The 25,042-nt window shown below is 38.9% G+C and overlaps 1 protein-coding gene across 6 annotated transcripts in view; it reads right to left on the reverse strand.

Moving 5' to 3' along the window:
• HMGN3 (high mobility group nucleosomal binding domain 3) overlaps nt 1–25,042 on the reverse strand; it is a 31,220-nt gene that overhangs the window by 5,279 nt on the left and 899 nt on the right. For 5 of the 6 annotated variants that reach the window (XM_003986322.5, XM_006931859.4, XM_006931858.4 and 2 more), the window contains exons 2-3: nt 6,777–6,827; nt 28–57 (exon numbers count right to left, since the gene is read on the reverse strand). In XM_003986322.5, the coding sequence (XP_003986371.1) occupies nt 28–57; nt 6,777–6,827 (81 nt within the window). Of the gene's footprint in view, nt 1–27; nt 58–845; nt 3,968–6,776; nt 6,828–25,042 lie in introns of those variants that run through there. The other variant, XM_045057761.1, reaches the window with a different exon arrangement.

Below are 25,042 nucleotides of genomic sequence, written 5' to 3' on the forward strand. Positions count from 1 at the left end.
ACAACAAGGGGGTTCTAAAGTACTCACCGCTGACAATCTGGCAGACCGTCTGGTGGGCTACAAAGGAAATGGAAAAATACACAGTTTTATTAGACACAACCCAGCTGATTTTTAAAAATTTATTCTTGGTATCTTACTTTGTTGAAAGAGCGTAATGTATGACTCCCATTACCCTCTCCAGGTGAGCAAGCATAACTGAAACATACTTCAAGTGCCCTGGGAACCATAGTACTCAACAGGAAGTTTTCTAAAGAGGTGCAGACACACTATTCAAAGAAATGGCCTCTCCTAATTAAGGGTGTTGCGGGTAAGAAAAAGAAAGGAAGATTAATTTAGGTTCTGACCCGTAATCTACTTGTGTGATAAAAATGACAATACGAGAACTGAGGAGCTATTTAAGAACTAGTTCCGGTCTGACTCTTGTTCCTTACAAATAGAACTAAAACTTATAAATTAATACAAAAGAAGAGTTACATAATTGTGTAGAAACCAAAATAGGAGTTCCCTGACTTGTTACTATGTTAGAAAAGAGAATGACTATAAATCTTAGGCAGTTCACAAGAAATGCTTCCTCTTATCTGTAACCAAATAAGCACATTTATTTATCTGCTAAATGCATATGTTTAATGAAAGATTGAGATAGAGTAAAAGGTTCACTAATCTTTCCTTTTAACTTGGAAGTTGAGAAAATTTAGAAAAACTGGGTTGAGATTAGTATTTTTAAGGAAATCTTTTTCTCTTCAAGGATGCAAATTAAGCAAATGAGGCCGCAAAGAAAATTTAAAATAGCAACAACGGTTCTAGGAGTTTCAGAAATAAGCATACAGAACTGATATTCTACTTACCATCAGCAAAAGATGGCTCCCCAGGGGATTTCACATTCTGAAAGTATAACTGCCTTTCTTGAAAAGTGTTCCAGAAATAAATACTCCATACTCTGTCTGTTTTACTCACTGCTCTGTCTCTGGTAGAATAGTATGCGTACCACCTAGCATGTAGAGTCTCAAAAATACTTGCTGAAAAAATGAACTCCAATCTTTTCCCTAATTCAGGCTGCCTTATACAGACTTTGCCCCCTTACAATAGCTTAAATGTTTCAAATAATTTCTTTAAGGGGGTCAGCAAAGATGGTCAGGAGGAACCCGTGCCACAATTGCAAGGAATTATGGAATTCTCGAAGCCGTGCTGAGGTCAGCATAGGTCAGCTGGTCAGGCCAAACTGGAAGAAATATTTCATGCCGTCTTCACACCTCAGAACTTTCTGGCTGAAAATAGCCAGAGGAAGCTAAACTCATCTCTCTTTAAACTACAGAAGGAAATGAAGGGCCAGAGCCTCCATGAATAATTTTAACCCTGGGGTCCTGAAGAAAAATCAGAGCTGGACTTAAGGCCAGCTAACAGAATGTGCAGAGACTAGGAGACTGTGTCGGTGAAGTGGTGGCCATGATATATTCACTGCACCAGGTAAGGGGATGTACAGTGCAACATGTAGTATGGGAGGCATGCCTGTATCACACGCCCCACAGGAAATACCACGGTGTCTGCTAGGATTATCGTAAGCGCACTGATGGGTGCATTCATGAAAACACACCCATGAGTCGCAGGGAACCAGAACCCAAATCCCGTGCTGCCTTTCTCAGTACGGTTAATTGCAATGACCTGGGTATCAGCAAAGAAAAGACAACAGTAACAATCAAACCAGGCAGCAAGCGCGTAACTTGTGCTTCTTCAGATGCTCTTTTGAACACGGAAGAGCAAAGGAGCATCCACTAGTTACCAAACAGAGTTCATCTTTGATGCTTCTGCATGGCCTGAAGAACTACACCACCATCTCCCAAGCGAAGCATAGCCAGCAGAAGAGTGCTTAGAAAATATACCCTCTAAGGGAAAAAATGGCAGCCTCTATGCTCAGAAGGGGTGAAAGGACCTTATTTGAACCCCTCTCCGCTTGGTGTTGACTTATGTGTACCGCCTTGGCCTTACCTCACTGTTCACCTCATCTATCTCACATCTGTACCCCTACTGCACTTTTCATGGGTAAGCACCAGAAATGTGTACTAGTGTGAACTTGAGGTGAGGTGTGCTAAGGCCACTACTCGGATACTGTCTAGTTTAGTGCCTGAAAAGAAGCCAATATATTAACTATTACTCATCACTGCCTTCCTATCCACCAAGCAGTTGTCCTGAGGAAAATCTCATTGAAGTAAAGCCAAATCATGTGACAGATTTTCCAACTCTGGTGCTGTTGCTCCTTTCTTCTCCATGGGAACACCTGGGCAAACTGAAGAGGCGGATGTCAGAGAGCCCTCTGGGATTTCCAGAAACATTCCAACCTAAGCAAGCACTGCTCTGCAGGGCCTGAAAGCTGTTCTGATCCAAAGGAGTCCCTATCTTTTTATAATTCAGGCCCAGTACAAGAGTTTCAAAATAAAAAGCCTAGGAAATTAATGCAAAAACAAGGCCTGCCTCTCCAGGCTGTCTAAACCAACCATCTCTAAAAAGCACATCTTTTACTGTAAAATCATTTTACGACTTCCTGTCTAAAATTTACCAGCTCTTCTTTCTATGCTATAAAAAAAGGATTTTTCTCAAATTTTCCTTTCCAGCAACCATCATAAGAGATTTTCTTTTTCACTGCAAACAGTGGAGGCTGAGACGAACCTTTCACTCACAGTCAGCAGCATGGTTATGCATGCAAGCATGTACACCTTCCTGGAAAGTTCCATCAGCTTTCACAGCCTTAAAAATCTATAAATGATTGGGCTATATTTATTGGATATAAAATAGACTAGACTGCTATTTTTTTCCTCCTTAGAGCACTAGAATTTTAAGTATTCCCTTGAGACTCAGACTGTTGGGCAGGGCTACTATGAAAAAAAGAGCTAATAAGAATTTCTCCCGATTTGTTGATCGTGAATCTTCAGGAGAAGTGGCCAAAAGTGGTTATCAGAGGAGGAAAGAAGACTTTCAGAATGGTATGTCACCCAGAGTTACAGAGACAAAGAATGGGAGGGTTTGTCAATGTGGTGTATAGGTGCTGGGTACAATGAAATTCTTCAAAAAGCATTTGATTAATTCATCATTTGCTCCTGGGTTGGAGCAAATTCTGGTGAAGGCTACTCCAAAAGACACAGAGCCTTTTACTTTAACGTCCTGGTTGCAAAAGAACATGGAAGTCTTATTTCGCTATGGCAAAGTTCACTGGTGTAGCTGGATTCAAGTAGAATCACTGGACTTTGCTGAATATTGCTTGAAACATATGTGCCATTTCCATGGAGTCTGGACGTATGTTAATTTTTATAAGATTTCTTAATGCTTCTAAGTTTGACCATGTACAGATTTTCCTCAACTTCCAATGGAGTTACATCCTGATAAATCCAGTAAGTCGAAAATGTCTTAAGTTGAAAATGCATTTAATATAGCTAACCTACTGAATATCAGAGCTGAGCCTCCCTTAAATGTGCCCAGAACATATATATTAGCCTACAGTTGGGCACAGTCATCTAACATAAAGGCTATTTTATAATAAAGTGTTGAATGTCTCACGTAATTTATTGGATACGGGACTGAAAGTGGAAAACAGAACGGCTGTGTGGGTACAGAAGGGTTGTTAGTGTATCGGTTGTTCACCCTCATGATCACAGGGCTGACTAGGAGCTGCGGCTCACTGCCAGTGCCCAGCGTCACAAGGGCACACCATGCCACATACAGCTAGTCTGGGAAAAGAGCAAACCAGGAAGCATGGTTTCTACTGAATGAGTATTGCTTTTGCACCACAGTAAAGCCAAAAATTGTAAGTCAAACCATCACAAGTCAGGGACCATGTGTACTTGCAAACAAACACCAAAAGTCAAGTTGCTTTTAATTTCCAAAGATAAATGAGGAGGCAAACGGAAATTAACTTCTTTGCTGGGACACCTGGGTGGCGCAGTTGGTTGAGCTCTGACTTCAGCTCAGGTCATGATCTCACGGTTTATGAGTTTCAGCCCCGTGTCGGGCTCTGGGCTGACAGCTCAGAGCCTGGAGCCTGCTTCAGATTCTGTGTCCCCCTCTCTCTCCGCCCACCCCTGCTTGTGCCCTGCCTCTCTCTTTCAAAAATGAATAAAAATTAAAAAAAGAAAAAAGAAAAGAAATTAACTTCTTTGCAAAAATGGGAAGTGGGGAAACATGGATATCAGAGCATTGGCTAAGGAATGCAGAGGACAGAGAAAAGGTACTGGATAACCATGTTTTTATGATTACCACAAAAGTGGCATGAGGACAGAGGATTTTGTTTTTTGTGTTTATTTAGTTTTTGAGAGAGAGAGACAGAGACAGAGCACAAGTGGCAGAGGGGCCGAGAGAGAGGGAGACACAGAATCTGAAGCAGGCTCCAGGTTCTGAGCTGTCAGCACAGAGCCTGATGCGGGGCTTGAACTCACGACCATGAGATCATGACCTGAGCCGAAGTCGGACGCTCAACCTACTGAGCCACCCAGGTGCCCTAGAGGACAGAGGATTTTGAATCAGGGCTCAGATAATTTTCCTGGTTCTGCAATATACAAGTTTGACACCTGTGGAAAATAATGTATTTCTCTCAGGACCTTGTTCCCTCTAGTAAAGCTGGACATAATAACATCTGCCTACCTATTACCAAAAATAGCAATTCTCTGATATTCATTATTCCCTTTCCTGGCTTTATTTTTCTTCATAGCAAATATCCAATGATTTTATTTTACTCTCTTTCTCCCCCCCACTAAAATGGAAGCTGCATGAAGGAAGAGATTTTCCTTCTTTGGTTCACTGTGGATTCTGCAGAGCCCGGAACAGTGCTTGGAACATTAAAGGTACACAATACATTGCTGTTGAGGAATGAATGTGCTCTGCCCTCATTTCAGGGTTATTAAATGGATCAGATAAAATAACAAATGTGAAAGGGCTTTGCAAACTGCCAAGGGAAATGCTTCTAAAGTACTGTTTTGGTCATTGGTCATTTATTATCCAAAAACTATACTCTGCACCATGCCCTTCACACATCATGGCAGTGGAAGAGGATTTTCAATACAGGATCCCGCTTTGTGACTGATATCTATTCACTATAGTCAAGGCTGTGCATACACAATGACATAACTAGAAAATTCAGTCAATTTTGGTGGTGGTGGGGGAATCAATCAATATACTGTTTGAGAGTTCTTACCCTAAACCACCAGCTGGCTGACCTTTTCACTTTTCAAACAAGTGCGTTGATGTCCTGAAGACAAATCATGAGTTTTAATCTGGTCATAGCTTACATGACCGGGAAAGAGTGTTTTCTAGGAATGATTTTTGTTGGCCACGATGTAGTACGTGCAATAATATAAAATAAAATATTAAAAATAATAAAATATATAAATAACATAAATAACTAAAATTCTGGGTCTAATAGAATATGTATAAGACAGCTGTATAAGCAAGAATCTTTTACATATATTCTAACCAGCTTGGCTGCTCCGTGTAGAAGGCTGGAAAAGACAGTGAGCACTATCCAAGATCTATCATGTGTAATGGTTTCTAGGTTTTCTGACTGACAGATCCATTTAAATAGCAGTTCCTAAAGGAAAAATCCAAACGCATTTTGTGTCCAAATCTAAAAACATTAAGATCTGTTATACTTAGCCAACTGCCCTACAATTTATAGTTTTGCCATTTTTAAGAAAATCCAAGCACATACCATTTTTTGGTTCGTCCGAGCCATGTGTTTAGTAACTTGACCTGAGATTAGAAACTTCACCTCCCAAACTCTGTGACACTAAATGCTGGGTCAATGCATGGTGGGGCCTTGGTGACAGGCAGTTTTGTTCGTTTGGCTTTTACATTGATTTAGTTATAGATTCTGTTAAAGGTTTTCCATTTGGCAGAACAAATTTCCGTGTACACATTTGTGGAGCGGTTCTGCTATGCATGACAAACTCCTCTGAATTATTAAACCACAATATGAATCCCTCAATCAAAGAATCTGTAACTAAATACTGTTTCTGTCTTTCACGTGACCTCTTTTAGTTTACAAGGTCAAGGGTAAGAACTGCAGTTGTTCCACACACTGTAAAGCTCTGTGCAAAAGTGAATGGCTGTCATCAGAGTTAGTCTCTAATTTGCTACTTTTTCATCCATCTCCTTTTAGAAGTTCATGATATTACCACAGTGGGTAAATGCAACCATCTCTCTCAATTTCTTAGTTTTTTGGAGGTTTCTGTATTTTAATACAGAGTTTCTTCGAATTGTTGCCCAATTCATTATCCAAAGCCCTAAGAATATTCCTGATAAAAAAAAAGAAAAAAGTTCAGTATTTCGACATTTCGTGTGTCCTTCCACAGTTTTTGACTCTAGAGATGACTCCTTTTAGGCAAATATTCAGAACTAAAAAAGAAATGTGTAATTCACTCACTGGAGCAGAGAATTTATTAAATCAACCATCTTTCATTTCCTTGCTGTGAAAGGCAGACTTTGTTCTCCTTGATGAATTTACCTATTATCTCGCTCTTTGCCCAGAAGGAATTCTCAGTATCTACTTTAACAGACAACAGGACGGACAGGTAGAAACATAAACAACATAGTAAGTGGAAAATGTCTCATCAGTGATCTCAACTGAAATTTACCTGCGCCAAGCAATGCTACACAGTGACACTTTTATCTCTGGTTTATGTAGTCTCAACAGCCTTATTCAGAATTGCATTCATTCAGATACATACAATCCTCACAATGTTAAAAAAAAATTCCAGTTAAAATAATTAAATACAGGAAGTCAAAGATACACTTACCTCCTGTTTAGTTACTTTGGATCCATCCTTGCCCTCTGTATTCTCCGGAGACTGGAAAGAAAATATTTCAGTGAACTGTATTTAAACTGGAAAGCACACATTAGAGGCAGATTTGAAAAAATAGCTCTTTCAATTCTCCAGACCACGTAAGTCAACAGATATTTTGTGGGAAAAAAGTAAGTCTGTAAGAGGATACATTTTATATATATACATATACACACACACACACACACACCCCACAGAGCATTTAATCTGCGTAACTGCTCTAATTTTAAAACAGGAGTGGTGCAAGAACTGATATGCACATAAAAACTGATGTATTTTTAATATGCGTTCACCCTCAGCAATTTTCATTGGATTGTTGAGGATTTCACCACTAGTTAAAGGACAGGGACCCAAGAGCCAGTGGCAGCGGTGCCACGAAGCCACCACATGCTCCAGTGACTTTGTTTCTCTAAGATGAGAGCAGGATGCTAAGAAAGCCCAGCCTGAGCACAAAAGCATATTTCTGTCCCATACTTGCCTAGTTTTGATGTCTAGCCCACTTCTTGATACGACTTGACAAATGTGTCACGGATTATTATTCTTTCAACATCTCGACCAAATTCACAGGCTTGGCAGGACAGCCAAACGCCCTGCCACTCCAGCTAATTTGTTTCCTAATTTTGATCCACGCCCCCCTGGGGCAGCACCTGCCCGCTCTGGTGACAGCTCAAACCTGACTACTTTCTAGGGGGCATACAACTCTGGGAAAAATATGCTTACATTCATGTGACACACCCTGCAGATCTCAATGTATTTTTACTGGCTAAAGACAGTAAACAAGGTGAAAATGACTAAACTAGTTACAATGTCAAACTATTTCACATATTTTAAAACCATACAAAGGTAGTAGGTGAATACCCAATCTCTAGGACACAAACGGGCAGAAGATATGAATAAGAGTTTCCAAGAGAAAACAGCAAACCGACATTTGCCATGATGTTTGGCTTTAGCAAAATGAAACAGCTATGTAGTAGTGCCTCAGCTGATAAAATGAGGAAAACGTTTTAAAGATCATAAAACCCACTGTTTGGTGGGGCTGGTGACACAGCTAATTAACATGATATTTTCAAAAAACACCATGCCAATATGAGAAAGACACACCGACTAATCATATAAAGATCCAGTAATTCCTATTTTGGAACCAGGACACAAAGAAAGCTTGTAAAAACATCATTTTCTTTGTACTCTTTCTAATATGGACTAACTCGAAACAACTCACATGATCAGCAAATGACAGAGAAATATTTAAGTAAACTATGTAACTATTAATGCAATGGGATTAAAAAAAGTTAGGCTATGTGAATACACAGAAAGTCCACATGAAATAATGCTAACTTAAAAAAATTTAGATTATAAAAGAACATGTAAAACTTAGGCTAGAAGTATACAAAGACTTTTAGAAAGTCAAAAGCTTTTCTTCAAGGCAGAGGACACAGTAAACCTTCAACCCAGGGTCTGTCAGTTCACTTCTCTCCAGAACCTCCCACATTGGCTTGTTTCCCAAACAGCCAACTGTTTTCCCCTCTTCCCTGGAAACTTCTCTGTCATGAAGGGAAACACTGCTTCTCATTTTGCCCTATTAGCCAGTCAAATTGGAGATAGCAAAATCTTAGAAAGTGTCAGCATATGAAGATAGTCCCTACATGGGCTATTTCCCTTTGCTCAACTCCATGCTGCAAACTCGACTTTCTGGACACAAACCAGCCACCCCGTTGTCAAGAAGCACTGGGCTCTCATTCATACCCGTTAGGCCACTTGGTAGATTTCAATTCACCTGCAGCTGGTGGGCATTTAAAGAAGCAGCACACAACTATTCTGATGTTAACTGACATTAAAAAAAGTTAAAAATGGATGTTAGTGACAAAATTTTCAAGATTCTTCTATGCAGTAGATTAGTGACAGCAATATGATTGAGAGATCACTTTCTAAACACTGACCAAATGTCTGTGTCAGGTACAAATTACTGAAAAAAAGAAACCCGGAAAGATTCCACATAAAAAAAAGCAGGTATAACTGAAGATGTTAATGGCTTCAGGTGAATGAACATAAGACTAGAAATGTGAAGAGCTACAGCTCAAGGCTAAGCTGGTTTCTCTGGCAATCTCGCCATAAGGGCTTTCTATTAACAAGCCCGTAACCAATTTGGTCAAAACAAGCCAACTCATCTTTATCCTGGGTCAGGACCCGGGCCTGAGTGTTGGCTCTCTACCTAGGAGCTGTAGTGATCTCGGCCAGTGACCTGATCAGTGGCTCAGTCTGTTCATCCATGAATGACAGAGGATGATGATGCTGAACTCCAAGCGTCGGGCTTATGATCAAGCAAGATGTTAGAGCATTTCAGAGTCGCTGAGTTGTTATGCAGATGTTATGCAACGAAATATGTATCTTAATGAGTCTTCCAAATGATTAAATATCAAATTATATTCAACAGACCCTTAAAGGTGAGCACATAAAACTCCCTGTAACCTTGCTATCTGTTTTTGTTGCACAGAGTAACAGATACACTATTTCAGAAGGACTTATCATTTCAGGCTGTCTTATCACACGCCCGGTCTACCATTAACACTTAGCCATGAGGCCGGAGACAGGAAGCAGGACATGGTATGAAGGGATTGAAGCAGAAGGCCAAAGTTTTTGTCCCAAGGGGCTGTGAGGAATAAAGACAAAGAAAAGGGGGAAATGGGGACTGGGGGTATATGGCGATGATCTCAGATGTACTTCAACCTTCTGGGAGGCTGATGGGAAGGATGAGGTGAGTTAGATCTGAAGAATTCCAAGACAGAGGGGTTCTCAAATCATTTCCCAGGACAGAGCAAACTTATGCTAATCCAGTTTGAACCCAGAACCCATGGTCAAGAGAGCAAAGAACCATGGTCAAACAAAAAGGTCTCATTCACATATCTGAAGCCCCTTCAGCACCCAAGAGGCAAAGGTACTGAACTGAGAGCCAGCAAGGTGGGGGGGGGGGGGGGGCAGACATACACAGTGGCCAGATGCAAGGCCCAGCAGAGATTCTAGGAAGTTTGGAGTACCAGTGAGTGCTGATTTGAGGGCAAGGCAGCAGGATGGTGGATCACTGAACACCTGGTGACCAGATGGGGACAGAGAATCGGCATTAGAAGGCCTGAACTTTGGCAAAAACCAACAGGTAGTTGAACATCTTTGAATTCAAAATTCTGAAAATAAAAGTAGACTCATTGAAATAAAAAAAAAAATTAAAAAAAAAAAACACCTCTCAAAACAAACTCTAGACCAGGGATAGAAGAAATAGTAAATTGTCGGAGAGTGCTGAGGAATTAGCCCAGAATGCAACAAAGAGCAATAAAGGAATAAACAATACGCAAGAGAGGATAGCAGATATGGTGGTTAATTGAGAAGCTCCAAATATACTTAACAGACATTTCAGAGGCCAGGAACAGAGGTACTAGTCATAAGTCTCCAGGTTGAAAGCTTATGCCAAGGAACAAAGTGGAAACAAAACAAAAGGATACCATGAAACATGTTGTAGTAAAACTGTAGTAAAGTGAGAAAAATCTTAGTTATCGGAGTAAGGGGTGCCTGGGTGGCTGTTGGTTAAGCATCTGACTCTTGGTTTTGGCTCAGGTCATGATCTGGTGTTCCATGAGATTGAGCCCTGTGTTGGGCTCTGTGCTGACAGCATGGAGCCTGCTTGGGATTCTCTCTCTCCCCTGCTCTCTCTACCTCTTCCCTGCATGCATGCGCTCTTTCTCTCAAAATAAATAAACAAACATTTAAAAAACATGTTATCAGAGTTAAAAGATGGATTATCTACAAAGAATTACTCAGTCGGTTAAGCGACCGACTTCAGCTCACGTCATGATCTCACAGTCCGTGAGTTTGAGCCCCGCGTCGGGCTCTGTGTTGACAGCTCGGAGCCTGGAGCCTGCTTCGGATTCTGTGTCTCCCTCTCTCTCTGACCCTCCCTCGTTCATGCTCTGTCTCTGTCTCAAAAATAAATAAACATTAAAAAAAAAGAAGAGTGCTTAATTTCCTCACAAAGCTAGTGACTACCATACTGGATGGCACAGTTCTAGGCCATAATAACCACAAAAAATGACAGGAGGATGAACAGATGAGAAGGTAAAGCATGCTAGGGTCCTGGTTTTATTCTGGAGGATGATACAGTCACAGAATCATTTAGACTTTGCTAAAATAAAATTTAAAGATAGCCATTAATTTTTAACGTAAGAAACAGGATCTATAAACTTCCAAATCAAGAGGAGTGAAATTAAGCAATTATTATATCAATAAGGAAGGAAAAAAACAAATGACAAAAATAACACCCCACAAAATAAGTCATTAGAAAAAGTCCAAATACATTAGTAATCACAATATACCTAAACAAATTATACTTATCCATTATAATGTCAAGTGACAGGAAAAAACAGAATAATATATGCATATGACTACACTTTTACAAATTTTAAAAAATGCACCAGTCAATATGAAGGATTTATATATGACATATATACCATAAAAGTATAAAATCATGGAATGGAAGGATACACAACAAATTCATGATAATGGTTACTTCTAGGGAGGCTGACAATGGAAGGAGACCAAGGGAGGGGGGGTTCTAAGGAAAACTGAACTTTACCTGCAACATTTTATTAAAAAGAAACCTGAAGCAAAATGATAACATTAAAATGTGTGAATTTGAGAGGTGGGTAAATGAGTATGTTATATTATTTTCTGGATTTTTCTGTATTTAAATTTTTTTCTCAAATAAAAATATTACCAATAATGAGAGAAAAAAAGACTAGAGGCAAACTTGTTCCATTAAGTCTAGTTTAACAGGGCCCTCACACAAATTCCATGACTAGGTTTACTCATAGCATTTTCTGCATTTCTTAAATGGCTTATAAACCTGGCTTATATACTGCCTCTTCCTTTTCTGTTCAAGACATATTCCAGGGCTCCTGGGCTCAGTCCGTGAAGTGTCCAACTTCAGCTCAGGTCATGATCTTGTGGTCCGTGAGTTTGAGCCCCATGTCAGGCTCTGTGCTGACAGCTCAGAGTCTGGAGCCTGCTTTGGATTCTGGGTCTCCCTCTCCTTCTGCCCCTCCCCCGCTCATGCTCTGTCTCTCTCAAAAATAAACAAACATCAAAAAAAAATTTTTTTTAAGAAGACATATCATTCATAATTGTTTCATCTGATATGAAGGCTCTGGAGTGGGGCAAGATGGGAAGCCAAGGGCACTACCACAAGGATGCAGAGCTCTCCTTGGGCTAGCGTAGGAGAGCTGACGGGGAGCACAGATTCCTTCAGCAGCTGACCAACTGTTCCATCCCCATTCTTTCTTTACACGGACATACCTCAGCCCCGCCCCTGAGGACACAAAAATGCATTGAGGAGACACAACTGCATTTTCCGGAAGACTAAACAGGACCAGCAGTCCTTTTAGGAAACCAAGAAAAGAAACTTGGAATTTTTATCCCACAGACAACCCATAAGGAATCAACAGGCAAAAACTCCCCAACTGCCGAGTTTCTCTTCCAATAAATAGCAGTTATCACTGGACTGAAGGGCACCAGTGGTGGCAGTGGTCAGAAGCCAAATTTTCTCTCTCCAGACTCAGGAAGATATCAGAGAAGATGGGAAATTCCTTATACCCTTCAACAGTTGCTTGGGAACAGTTCAAACAGCATGAGCCTGTGGACTTCTCACAGCAGAGAGATATGGAGGGTGTGGCAGACGGCTGGACGTGGTGAGGCTAGTACCCGGCTTGTGCCATGTTTCTTCTAAGCTACACAGGAGAAGAAAGGGGAGGGCTCGGGAGTCTCAGCAACAAATGCTGGGCCTTATGTCAAAGTTCCAAAAAGTCTTAATGATTGGTAAGTGTCGGCTCTCAGAGATTTTCTTCTAAGACTGAGAGACAAGGGCTATTGCTTTGTAAGTGCACTACCTGAGAGCCTACAGTATCTATGCAATTCAAGCAATCATTTTCCAGCAGCCACAGAACAAATCCAGTCTCAACTCCTGGGTTGTCCATGCCAATGCAGGAAATTAGGGAGCAGATATAACAGTGCAAATAAACCAGTAATTACTTCTTATAACCCAGGAAAGGTATTACTTTGAGGTGATTCTTCTCTAACTTGCTGGCCAGTATTTCTTTTTTAAAGTTTATTTATTTTATTTTTAAAAAAAATTTTTTTTTTCAACGTTTATTTACATTTTTTGGGACAGAGAGAGACAGAGCATGAACGGGGGAGGGGCAGAGAGAGAGGGAGACACAGAATCGGAAACAGGCTCCAGGCTCCGAGCCATCAGCCCAGAGCCTGACGTGGGGCTCGAACTCACGGACCGCGAGATCATGACCTGGCTGAAGTCGGTCGCTTAACCGACTGCGCCACCCAGGCGCCCCTAAAGTTTATTTTTTGAGAGAGAGAGAGAGACAGAGAGAGAGAGAGAGACAGAGTGCGAGCGGGGGATGGGCAGAGAAAGGGGGACAAAGGATCAGAAGCAGGCTCTACGGGGACAGCAGAGAGACAGATGTAGGGCTCAAACTCATGAATCGTAGATCATGATCTGAGCTTAACCTACTGACGCTTAACCTACTGAGCCACCCAGGCACCCTGGCCAGTATTTTTTTTTTAAATCTCTTTATCAAAATTTCTTTAAAAATTAATTTTATGTTTTCTGTTATAAACCCAAGGCTACAGGAAAGAAGCAGTCTAATAGTGAGCTGGTTAGCAGAGGAAATTCTGGGACAAAAAATCAAAGTAATCCACACAGAGAAATGTGCCCATAACTAACTCTTATCACTCTTCGGCTAAAATGAACACAGAACTCAACTTTTTAACACAGTGTGAATTCCCCGCCCCCTCTCCTCAAATGGGGCAATGCCCATGAAATTCTGGAGGTTTTTTAAAATAACAGGTAGTTCTCTTAAATTCAAATATTCCTATGACACACGAAACAGATACTAAAATATTGATTCAAAGCCACAGGATCATTATTTAACATTAGCATGATTGTTTTTCATTCATCCCGTAGGCCTATGTTTGGGATCCTCCAATACTTCATTGCTTTGTAAAATAATCTTTAAAAACCCAATACTTACAACTGAGAGATCATTTTAAGAGGATTAATAATCAAACTAATATTACATTTCTCTGCTACCTCCTTCCTTGCTTATGTCTGTTAATTTCATCAACTTACATAAATCCAAATTGCAGTTATTAATGTCATGTCAGGCCAGTATGTCTTCCCCAAATTTTATTTTGTTGTTAGAGATAAAAATAATTGAGTTAAAAACTCTGCTTTAGAACACTTTGGATGAACTGAAATAAATAGCAACTATCTCTTTCCTGAGGGATACTTTTAGGGAAAATATCTCACATTGTATTCAGGTACAAAAGATAACCAAAAATAAAGAATAAGCCATGTTCTAGGATGTTCAGTGAAATTTTATTAGCATATATATATATATATATATATAGTGCAATAATGGAAGTATATCTTTAATGAAATAGTCTTAAATATTTCACACATCTCCTCTTCTATCCGAGTTACGTTTTTCATGTGAGTTGTACTGCATCAATGGGAAAGCACCTGGTTGAAGTCAGAAGCCTGAATTCTAGTGTGGCTCACATCTCACTTCCCTGTGCCCAAGTTTCTTCATGAGTACAAGTGAAAGAGACAAGGGGCCAAGAGGAATAATAATAACAAACAATGTATACTGCACTTATGTGCAAGGCAATGATCTAAATGTTTTAAACCTCACCACAATCCTGTGAAGTTGGTAAACTAGCATCATGTCCATTTTATAAATGAGGAATTGAGACTAGAGAGGTTAAGTAACTTGCTCCAGATTACCCAGCTGGTAAACTTGCCTGTAAGTGAAGACCTGGGATTTAAACCGAAGTAGGCTGGTTCGGAGTTCATTCTCTCTCTCTCTCTCTCTCTCTCTCTCTCTCTCTCTCCCTCTCTCTCTTTCTCTCTCTCTCTCTCTCTCTCTCTCTCTCTCTCTCTCTAAGTAGGCTCTATGCCCAGCATGGAGCCCAATGTGGGCCTTGAACTCATGATCCTGAGATGGAGACCTGAGCTGAGATCAAGAATAGGACGCTTAACTGATGAACAACCCAGATGTCCTCAGAGTTCATTCCCTTAACTACTACAACACTCAGACTGATTTGTTAGTTTTCCGAATTTAAAAATTAGGTGCAGATCTAGGATGCTAGAAGAGCAAAGGGTTTCCAGATTGGGAAATATTTTAATCTATAGATGTAGCCAACAAACACATAATATATAGTGGAGTGTTTCCTATTTCCCCCTCACTGGTGAGCCTCTTGGAATAACAATAAACAATGTCCCATTAAAAATACTGTATGTTGAGATGCACATAAATGTACTATTCTGGGTTTCTAAATGGTTACATACACAGATAAAAGTATTTTTATCTATTAAAACAATCAATTTTTGTAGAACTTTACATTTTTCTTTTTTCTTTTAATGTCTTTATTTATTTTGAGACAGAGAGAGACAGAGCATGAGCAGGGGAGGGGCAGAAAGAGAGGGAGACACAGAATCTGAAGCAGGCTCCAGGCTCTGAGCTGTCTGCACAGAGCCTGATGTGGGGCTCAAACTCACGGACTGTGAGATCATGACCTGAGCTGAAGTCGGTGGCTCAATCGAATGAGCCACCCAGGTGCCCCGCACTTTACATTTTCAATGTACTTTTACATTGTTGTTGTATTTGGTCCTCTCAATAGCATGGGAATACAGAGGCGTGACCTTAATAGTCCCATTTTACAGATGAAAAGTAGAAGTTCAAAGAGTCAAGTGACTTTCCCCTTCTAAAGAGTGGTGGAGTCCACACTACACCCAAGTCTTCCAACTTTTATACCAGGGATCTTTCCAGATGGTTACTTTATTTTCCTATTTGCCCTGGTATGAATTAATTTCTAGCAAATGGTTAGCACAGTTACGATGTCCTTGTATTTTTGCAAAACTAATCAGCTAGCTCTGATATGACTGACCTGTGGCCACAAAAAAGGGGGATAATAAAATTAAAAATTATAACTAAGAGGTAAAGGAAAGCCATGAGAAGTAGAAAGAAGAGAGTTTTAAAAAAATTATTATATGGAATGTAGAACTTCAGAAGGAGCCTTCAAAGCTTCACATTTTGACCACCTCAAATCTTTGGTATGTTTATCGCCCACATACACCACACTTAATACTCATGATTTCTTACAAAATAGAATTCTGCCCAGTATTGTAAAAAAAAACACAGCTTATATCCACAAAGAAAAAAAAAGAGAGAGAAAGAGAAAAAAAAGAAAAATAAATAAGGAACCCAGGGTAGACTTTGTATTTATCTTTGCATGGGGTCACATAATCAAATTATAATTTTAAACTAATATCACTTTATAGTATACCTTTTAAAAACAAATTTTGTGGGGAGCCTGGGTGGCTTGGTTGGTTGAGCCTCTAACTTTAGCTCAGGTCATGATCTCATAGTTCGTCAGCATGGAGCCTGCTTGGGATTCTCTCTCTCTCTCTCTCTCTCTCTCTCTCTCTCTCTCTCTCTCTTTCTCTCTCTCTCTCTCTTTCTATCTTCCTTTCCCTCTTCCCCTTCCCTGCTTGGACTCTGTCTCTCTGTCTCTCTCTCAAAAATAAACAAACATTAAATTAAAAAAATAAATGTAATTAAACATTAAATAATTGGTAAACCAGAACTCTGAAATAAAAATCCACTCAGTCCTAGGTTCAATAGATTTTCCAAATTAGAAATCTATTCTATTCAAAGAGTTCCCAAAACAAAAGCATCGGCTCATTTTTTAAACCCAATGCTTAAGTAATGGTAATGTAATATTTACGTTGCAACCTCTCAATATATTGTATAATATGCAAGTGTACTTATGTATTTCTGATCACAGGGGAGTATCTCTATTAGCCTATATAGAACAAATTAATGAAGACAATATATCTTGGAAATAGTAAATCCAGCAGTTTATTGTAATTTGAAGAAACACTGAGTCTTAGACTTTCAACACTCAAAGATATTAATACTTGGGTGAGGAAATTGTGCATGTATACATATATATCTTGTATATGGCTCTACAGTCTATTAGTTACTGGCATACCAGAAACCTTCACGATAATGTATGTGCCTCTCTCAGAAGCAGAGGCCTGACCCTGAGGCCAACCTTAAGGCATGATCATAAATAATAAATACTTCTTGGGTAACTTGTACTGGCACCTAGAAAAAATGGCCATCAGCCTATGTCTGTTAATAAAGACAACATTTTAATCAAAGAAACATTTACGTATTTATATAACTCTTGATTTTTCCTTGTTTCATTCATTGGGCATCTTAGTTTAAGTAAAACTACATGAGGTTCCTAGATACAAACATTTATGGGACGTACTGTGGTGTAATGGTTAAGAGCAAAATTCTTGGGTAAAGAGGGTTGGCTTAGAATTCCTGGATCTATTACCTCCTAGCTGTGTGACCTGGGGGGAATTCCTTAATCTTACTAAATCCCAGTATTCTCTTCTGTGTATGAGAAAGGCCGTAGGGCTCGGCGGTTAAAAGCACAGGCTTTGGAGCCAGACTGCCAGGACTGCATCCCAGCTGGGCCATTTCTTATCATGGGGGCCTTCTGTGAGACCACAGTCTGAAGAGTACATACCTTACTGGGTGGTTGGGAGGGTTCGGTTCATTAATGCAGAGTGCTCAGAACAGTGCCTGAGTTCCAGAAAGCCATCTAAATGTTAGTTATCGTGGCTGTCGTTACCGTATCTGTGAGATGAGAATAGCCTCACATAACTGTTGTGAGAATAACATGAACTAATATGAAATTACACCATAATACTTCCCATATATGTTTGTTTCTAGTAGCTTCACATACTTGGGTTTAAACTAATGAATGTAAAGCATATAATAGCTAAGGTCTGGTACATCCAGGAGTTTAATAAATGGTAGCTATTTAAATTTTAATAGTAATAAATGTATTTATATGTTGTTACTGCTGCGTTTCCCTTGAAATATTAAATTTGCAACTCATTTTGAAATTTAAAACTGTTTTTTCTATTTCCCGACTTCTGAATAGTGTATCATTTACTTTAAGTGTGATCAAATATGCATTTGCCTTAGGCATCTCTAAATGGCCATTTCTGAATGTGTCCACAAGATATAATAACACTGGACTCAATAAATACCATGACCAGGAACCAATACTTGATTTGACTGAACTCTTCTAAGAAGACAGTGAAACGTACAAAAAATAAGCAGCCAGGGAAAAAGGAATTCAACATTTTGATTTGGTTTGTTATCTTCAACACTGATTTTTAAATTACTCAGGAGACTAACATCATATTTCAACATACTAGGTACTGTGAAAGCAGACAGCTTAAATGGTGTTTATTTCAGTCACCATTTCCAAATTGTACCCTGCAGGAAAGTGGAATATATTTAACTTGGGTATAAACAAAAGCAGTGTTTTAGGTGGAAAGTATAGGAAAAGAGGATCACTTGATAACTGATTTGCCAAGGGAATTTTAATGTTATATGGAGATATTTTTAAACATATTTTTTCTTTGAGAAAACACAACCCTGTAAAAATGCACCAGATTAAAGCTTATATTCCTTCAAAAACACTACATTTGTTATTCAGTTGTTGAACATCTATTTCTGTAACTGCAGTTAATTAAACTGTGCGATCTACCTGTTCCCTATCCACACTGTGTGCCATTTTATCCTCCTACCAAATGGAAGCATGGTGCTTATTTATTATTATTTCACTGTAGTTCTCTGAATAATTGAAAATATCATTATCACAATAACGAACACCCCATGTGTTCTACACATGGCAAGTGCTATGCGAAGTACTCTGCATTCACAATCTCATTTAATTTCTCCAACAACCCAATGAGGTAAAGAATATTTGTATCCCAGTTTGATAGACAAGAAAACTGAGTCTTAGAGAATTAGGAACTTAGAAGTTTAGGGGGAAGTGAAGTAATGTGCCCTAAATCATACAGCCAGTAAACGGTACATGTCAGAACCCTACTGGACTACCTCCTCAACAAACATATGAAATAATTAAACTTACTACTTTCTTCCCTTGGAAATGATTCACTCATGCACTTGTTCAACAAATAGTTATACTACTTGTGCTAGGTGCATGGGATATGAGAAACATCAGAGCCATCAAATATTTCACAGTCAAGTCAAATTAGGAAGATTACAAAGTTAAATCTAAATTAGGTAATCAAACAATGTGTCCCAATTTAGAAACATGGTGCTTGTCAGACAACTACCTTTAAAATAGAAGAGAGTAAAAAAATAAAAATAAAAATACAAGACAGTAGTTAAAAGAAAGGCACTAATGAGGGAGGGTAGTTACTGCATACAATCTAATCTCAACTGTTAACAGTCCTTGAATTTAACTTCCTCATATTTCAAAGAAAGCAAGACTTCACAGAAAAACCAATGACAGATCACCTTTAATAACCAACTAGCACTGATCCTCTTGAGATTTAAAAAAAAACAAACAAACCTATCACCTTCAACCCTTTTAACCAAACAATTTCTTGTCAGTATTTTTTCTCTGGACATGTGGTCTGGCCAAACCTTTCAATGCTTTTATCTTTTCTTGTGGCTCATTATCATTTCTTGCCATAAATTATAAATATTTACATGTGTATACTACCTACCCTATCAGACTAAAGGATCCTTAAAAATAGGGGCATTTACTCATTCACTTCAAAAAGGGTTGGAAAAAAATCCAATTCACTTATTCTCCCAACATGATAATACTCTGCATAAAGGTGATACTCAATAAATGTTTATTTAACATGGAATGAGTGAATGAATGAATAAAATGTACAACCCTGCCATTTTGGAGCCTTTACTCAAACATAGGTACCATCTCAATATTAACTCAATTAAACTCAGTAAGCATCTGGATGGCACACTACCCGTAGTTAGACCCTTTCATATTCATACTGGAAACCTCAGTATGTTAAAAAGGCTATTCACCCCAGATTGATTTACAGATTCAATTCAATCCCTATTAAAGTCAAGGGAGGTATTTTTGTAGAAGTTTATAAGCTGATTCTAAAATTTATATGGAAATGCAAAGAATACAACAGACACAACAATTCTGAAAAAGAAGAAGAAAGCTGGAGGACTGACACTACCAGATTTCAAATCTTACTCTAAAACCATAGTAAGCAAGATAATGCAGTACTGATCTAAGGACAGGCATATAGACAATGGAATATCACTGACAGCCCAGAAAGAAACCTTTACATTTAAGACGAACCGATTTTCCACCAGAGTACCTAAGCAATTTAGTGGCAAACGAATAGTCTTTTCAACAACTGGTGCTGGGAAAACTGGCTATCAACATGCCAAAAAATAAAAAAAGAGAGAGAGAGAGAGAGTTTAAACCCTTATCTCACGCTAGGTACAATATTAACTCAAAGTGGATCATAGAACCAAATATAAGAGCTAAAACTATAAAGCTTTATGAGAAAATAATTGTGACTCTGGATTAGGCAAAGATTTATTAAACATGACACTAAATGGATTTATCAAAATTAAAAAAAACATCTGTTTTTCCAAATTTTAAAAAGCCACAGATTGGAAGAAAATATCTACAAATCACATAGCTGATAAAGGCCCTGTGTTAGAATATTTAAAGAACTCTAACAACTCAATAAGAAACAACCCAATTAAAAACCGGGCAAAAACATCTGAATAGACATTTCACCTAAGACATACATTATGCTAGTAAGCACACAAAAAGATGCTCATCGTCATTAGTTATTATGGAGATACAAATTAAATTTATTAGAATGGCTATAAGCATAAAAAGTGACAATATCAGGAGCACCTGGGTGGCTCAGTTGGTTGAGTGTCTGGCTTTGGCTCAGGTCATGATCTCACGGTTCAGGAGTTTGCCCGCATCAGGCTCACTGCTATCAGCATGAAGCCTGCTTTGGATCCTCTGTCCCCCCCTCTCTCTGACCCTCCCCCACTTTTACTCTCTCAAAAATAAATGCAAACCTTACAAAGAAAAAAACTAAACTAAAATTGACAATATCAGTGATGTTGAAACACTGGAACCCTCATCCATTGATGGTATGTACAATCACTTTGGAAGACAGTTTGGAAGTTACCTAAACGTTACAAAATAGACTTTCAAACCACCCACCAGTTCTACAGTTAGGAAAGTTCCCAGGACAGATGAAAATGTGCCCATGAAAGACTTACATATAAATATTCACAGCAGCGTTATTCATAATAACTAAAACCTGGAACAATCCAAATGTCCATCCATTTGTGAAAGGATGAACAATGGATGATCACTGGGCAACAGAAAAGAACGAAATACTGATTCACGCTAGAACTCATATGGACCTCGGAAACATTATGCTGAAAGAAACCAGACACAAAAGACTACATATTGTTTGATTCCTTTTATGTAAAATTTCCAGAAAAGGCAAATCTCAGTAGATTCGTGGTTGCCTAGGACTGGGGTGGGAGCAGGGACTGGCTGTAAAAAACTTGAGAAACCTTTCTCCAGTGATGGAAATGGCTCAAAACTGGATTATGGTAATGTCATACAACTCTATAAATGTATGTAAAATTATTGATTTGCATAGATGAATGGACATTATGGGAAGTAGATCATACCTCCAATAAAGCTTTTTTTTTTAATATTTATTTATTTTTGAGAGAGACAGAGACAGAATGCGAGTGGGTTAGGGGCAGAGAGAGAGACACACACAGAATCTGAAGCTGGCTCCAGGCTCTGAGCAGTCAGCACAGACCCCGATGCGGGGCTTGAATTCACGAGCTGTGAGATCATGACCTGAGCTGAAGTCAGACGCTCAACCAACTGAGCCACCTAGGCGCCCCAAGCTTTTTTTTTTTTTTTAAAGTAAATTATATTCCCATCCATATAGCCTGACTGCTGCTAGAGTGTCAGTACAATTCAGCACTTAGCAGTGATACTTCCAATCTTTTTTACCAGACTGGTTTTTTAAAAAATCACATCTCCTTATTCTTAATAATATACATTTCTTTGATTTCTAGCAAATCTAAACATTTCATCTATTTGGGTCTGCTAGTTTCTAAATATACATCTTTCCCATAAGAACATGTGAGACTCTTTTATATTTTTAAACTAGCAAACTGTTTTCGGTGATCTGTGGTACAAATATTTTTTCCCAGTTTTTCGTAAGTTTTTAGATTTTATTAACAATAGGTTTTTCTTTTTGTCATACAGAAATATTCATTTTCATGTAGTCACATTCATCTGTATTTTCACTTCCAGAGTCTGTCTCTGGTGTTTTGACATGTGATATTCTTTTGAAACATTAATCAGAAACCTTGAATATTGTTAATCATCCTCCGTGCCAAGCCCAGCACTATTGGGCCTTTCTACTTTAAGAGAAAAAAACCCTAATTTCAAATTTCAAAGCTAGAGGCAGACAGCCTTTTCTTCCTTAAGCCTTTAAGTGTATAAAGAAACACGAATGTTTATACCCCAAATTCATGGACAACTGCCTCATTAGAGAACTTCTGATGTGATACACTAGGTATTTCCAATAGTTCTAGTGATGAGATACTGGAAAAATAAAAAGAAGGATGTGAAAATGTGTTTGCTGTTGCTAATCATGCCAGGCTATGACTCTAGGCCTCACTGGCTGATGCCTCTTTGTAGGACATCATATCATCATATAACAACGTGACCAGTGTAGGCATTCATGGATGTCTGACCAGAACACTCTAGAACTCAGTCACTCATTATCTCACAACCACTGCATTCATGCATATTATCATTTTCCTTGCTATGTCACTCACTATTAATAGATGGTGAATGACCCATCACCTATTAGGTAATAAATACAGGAAACTGAATTTCATTCTTATTTTACAAACTCAGAAGGAGATTTAATGCTAACGAAAGAATTCCTTATTGTTGAGTGCTTCAAAAAATTCTACAGCAGTTATTAAAAAAAAAAAACACCTATTTGGTTTAACATAGCTATAACTATCACACAAAGAGATAAAACAAAGATATGATTAAGAAATAAAAGAACATTTTATATTAATGTGGATATTATGGCTTTTAAGTTGTGTAGCTGGTTAAGAAATAATTAGAAGAGGCATTGAAATGCCTGATAACAGAAAATGACTGTTTTTCTCTGTATATATTTGAGTCCCACCCACCCTTGCAAGACCAGCCCAAATTCAACCTTTTTTCCCTATCAATTCTACAGCATTTAGAATCTATACCTCTACTATATATTCTGGCACATATATACAGTCTTAACATTATTCAAGTGTTTAGTGCCTGTCACTCTTATCATCTTCAATGAATTAAATATAAGTTCCATGAGAGCAAACTATGTATCCCTACGACATTAAAGCAGTGGTAGGATTCCAGATCCTACACTACAGAACAGCCTAAACAGGTGTTCATTAAGTAACTTTTCTTGATTTCCGGGAAAAGTTGAAAAAAAAGGGCCAAGATGGAGAAAAAAAAAAGGTATTGTGGGGCACTTTCCTCAAATGTATTATAATGTAGAACAGGCAGTCCCTTTAGTCAAGAAAAATAATGTGGAGTAGTATGTAAATGCTTTAGCAGTTGCCCCAGCTTTACATATCTCAAGAAGCTAGGCACAGATTGTTTTCAGTTCTTCTCTTTGCATCCAGGCAGGCTTTACCTAAAGATAGTGCTTTCCAATGTAAGCTCCAACAAACTCCAGGATTCTATGAGGCAGCTCTAAGGTCTGACTGATAGATGGGATGGCCACGTTAGCTATGTTTAATTTGTGGCTGCTTCTTTTCAGGTATCAACTTTGGGCTCCAGGTATAAATGAAGAGCCTTCTTACTAATCAAGGACAGTTTTTCCATCTCTGAAGAATACTCTGATGTCCTGAGGGATGACATTCAGGTACTTGTACACAGGTTTGTCTCTAGTCCCAGGATGGCTGGCTAGCTTCTTCACAGGGGTGCTCCCTGCCTTCCAGGGAAATAAAACAATAACCAAAAGACAGTTCCTCTACTGTAATTCTTTTCTTCCCTACTGTTTCTTTAGAAAGGTGGACAGCAAGGGAAGGTAAGAATGATTTCACCAATTCTGGCCCTTTAACAACAAGGACTCCAGCACATCAGGGTCCATTATAATAATGGGTTTTGTGCATATCTAAGTTACTGTTCATTTAAATTTGTTAATAATTCTCAGGAAAGGAGAAGGCACCATTCACTCTGTAAGGATGTGACTCTACTAGAATTCCCAACCCTGTCACTGAACCTCAGATAAAATGCTGAAAATAGTGGCATCATTTTAAATATCTTAGTTCTAGTAAAACAGGGCTAGAAAAACAATACTTTCATAAACATTAACTTTAAATAATGAATCTCAAATATTAGTAAATGCCATCCATTTTCTAGGGCTGGGAATCTCTGCATTTCCTAAATTCCTCTTCACCTACCACCACTAAATGAAAAGAATGAGTGAATAATGTTTGAAAGTAAGGACTCTGAACCTACAGTATCTAATTAAACCTTGGTTACTAGCAATTGGTTGGTGAAATGTTGGGTAACTCATGTCTCTAAGCCCTAGTTCAATGGGGTGTACTGAGGAGTAAATGAAATCACGCAAGCCAAATTCTTCCCACAATATGAAGCACATAGTATGTGCACGATAAACTCTAAGAAAAAAAAACCACTTTCGTTATATTTGTTAAAAAGTGGCGACAAGTTTCCACCAAATTCTTAGTAATGGTAGGTAAGAAAGCAAAACCTTGTATTTTTAAAACTTCAATATTTTAAAGTAACGCATTCATTTACACCAATCAGTCCACAGTTTTTAATTGATGATGCAGGATATTATTTGTAATTTTGCCTCAAATTTAATACACTCACTGGCTCACACTGCTGGCAGGCGGTGGGAGGGTGCAAAGCATTTTCTCAGAACAGCCGCCACACACCGGTTTTCTCAGGGTGGAGGCAAGCCTTCCCTTCCCTCCCCGGGACAACGACGGGGTCCGAGCCCGGCACCTACGGAAACGTGCGTCGCGGTGTGCGATACTTGGTGTCCGCGACCCGCGCGGAAGGGGACGTAATAGTCCAAAAGGAACCGAAGCCCAGACGAAAATGATCCCAGTTCCCGGTGAGCACCGAGGGACTTGGGAGCTCGCGCACCCCGCCTTGCCCGACTGAGTGTGGGC

The sequence above is a fragment of the Felis catus genome, chromosome B2 (genome assembly GCF_018350175.1).
Source record: "Felis catus isolate Fca126 chromosome B2, F.catus_Fca126_mat1.0, whole genome shotgun sequence".
NCBI classification, from domain to species: Eukaryota; Metazoa; Chordata; class Mammalia; order Carnivora; family Felidae; genus Felis; species Felis catus.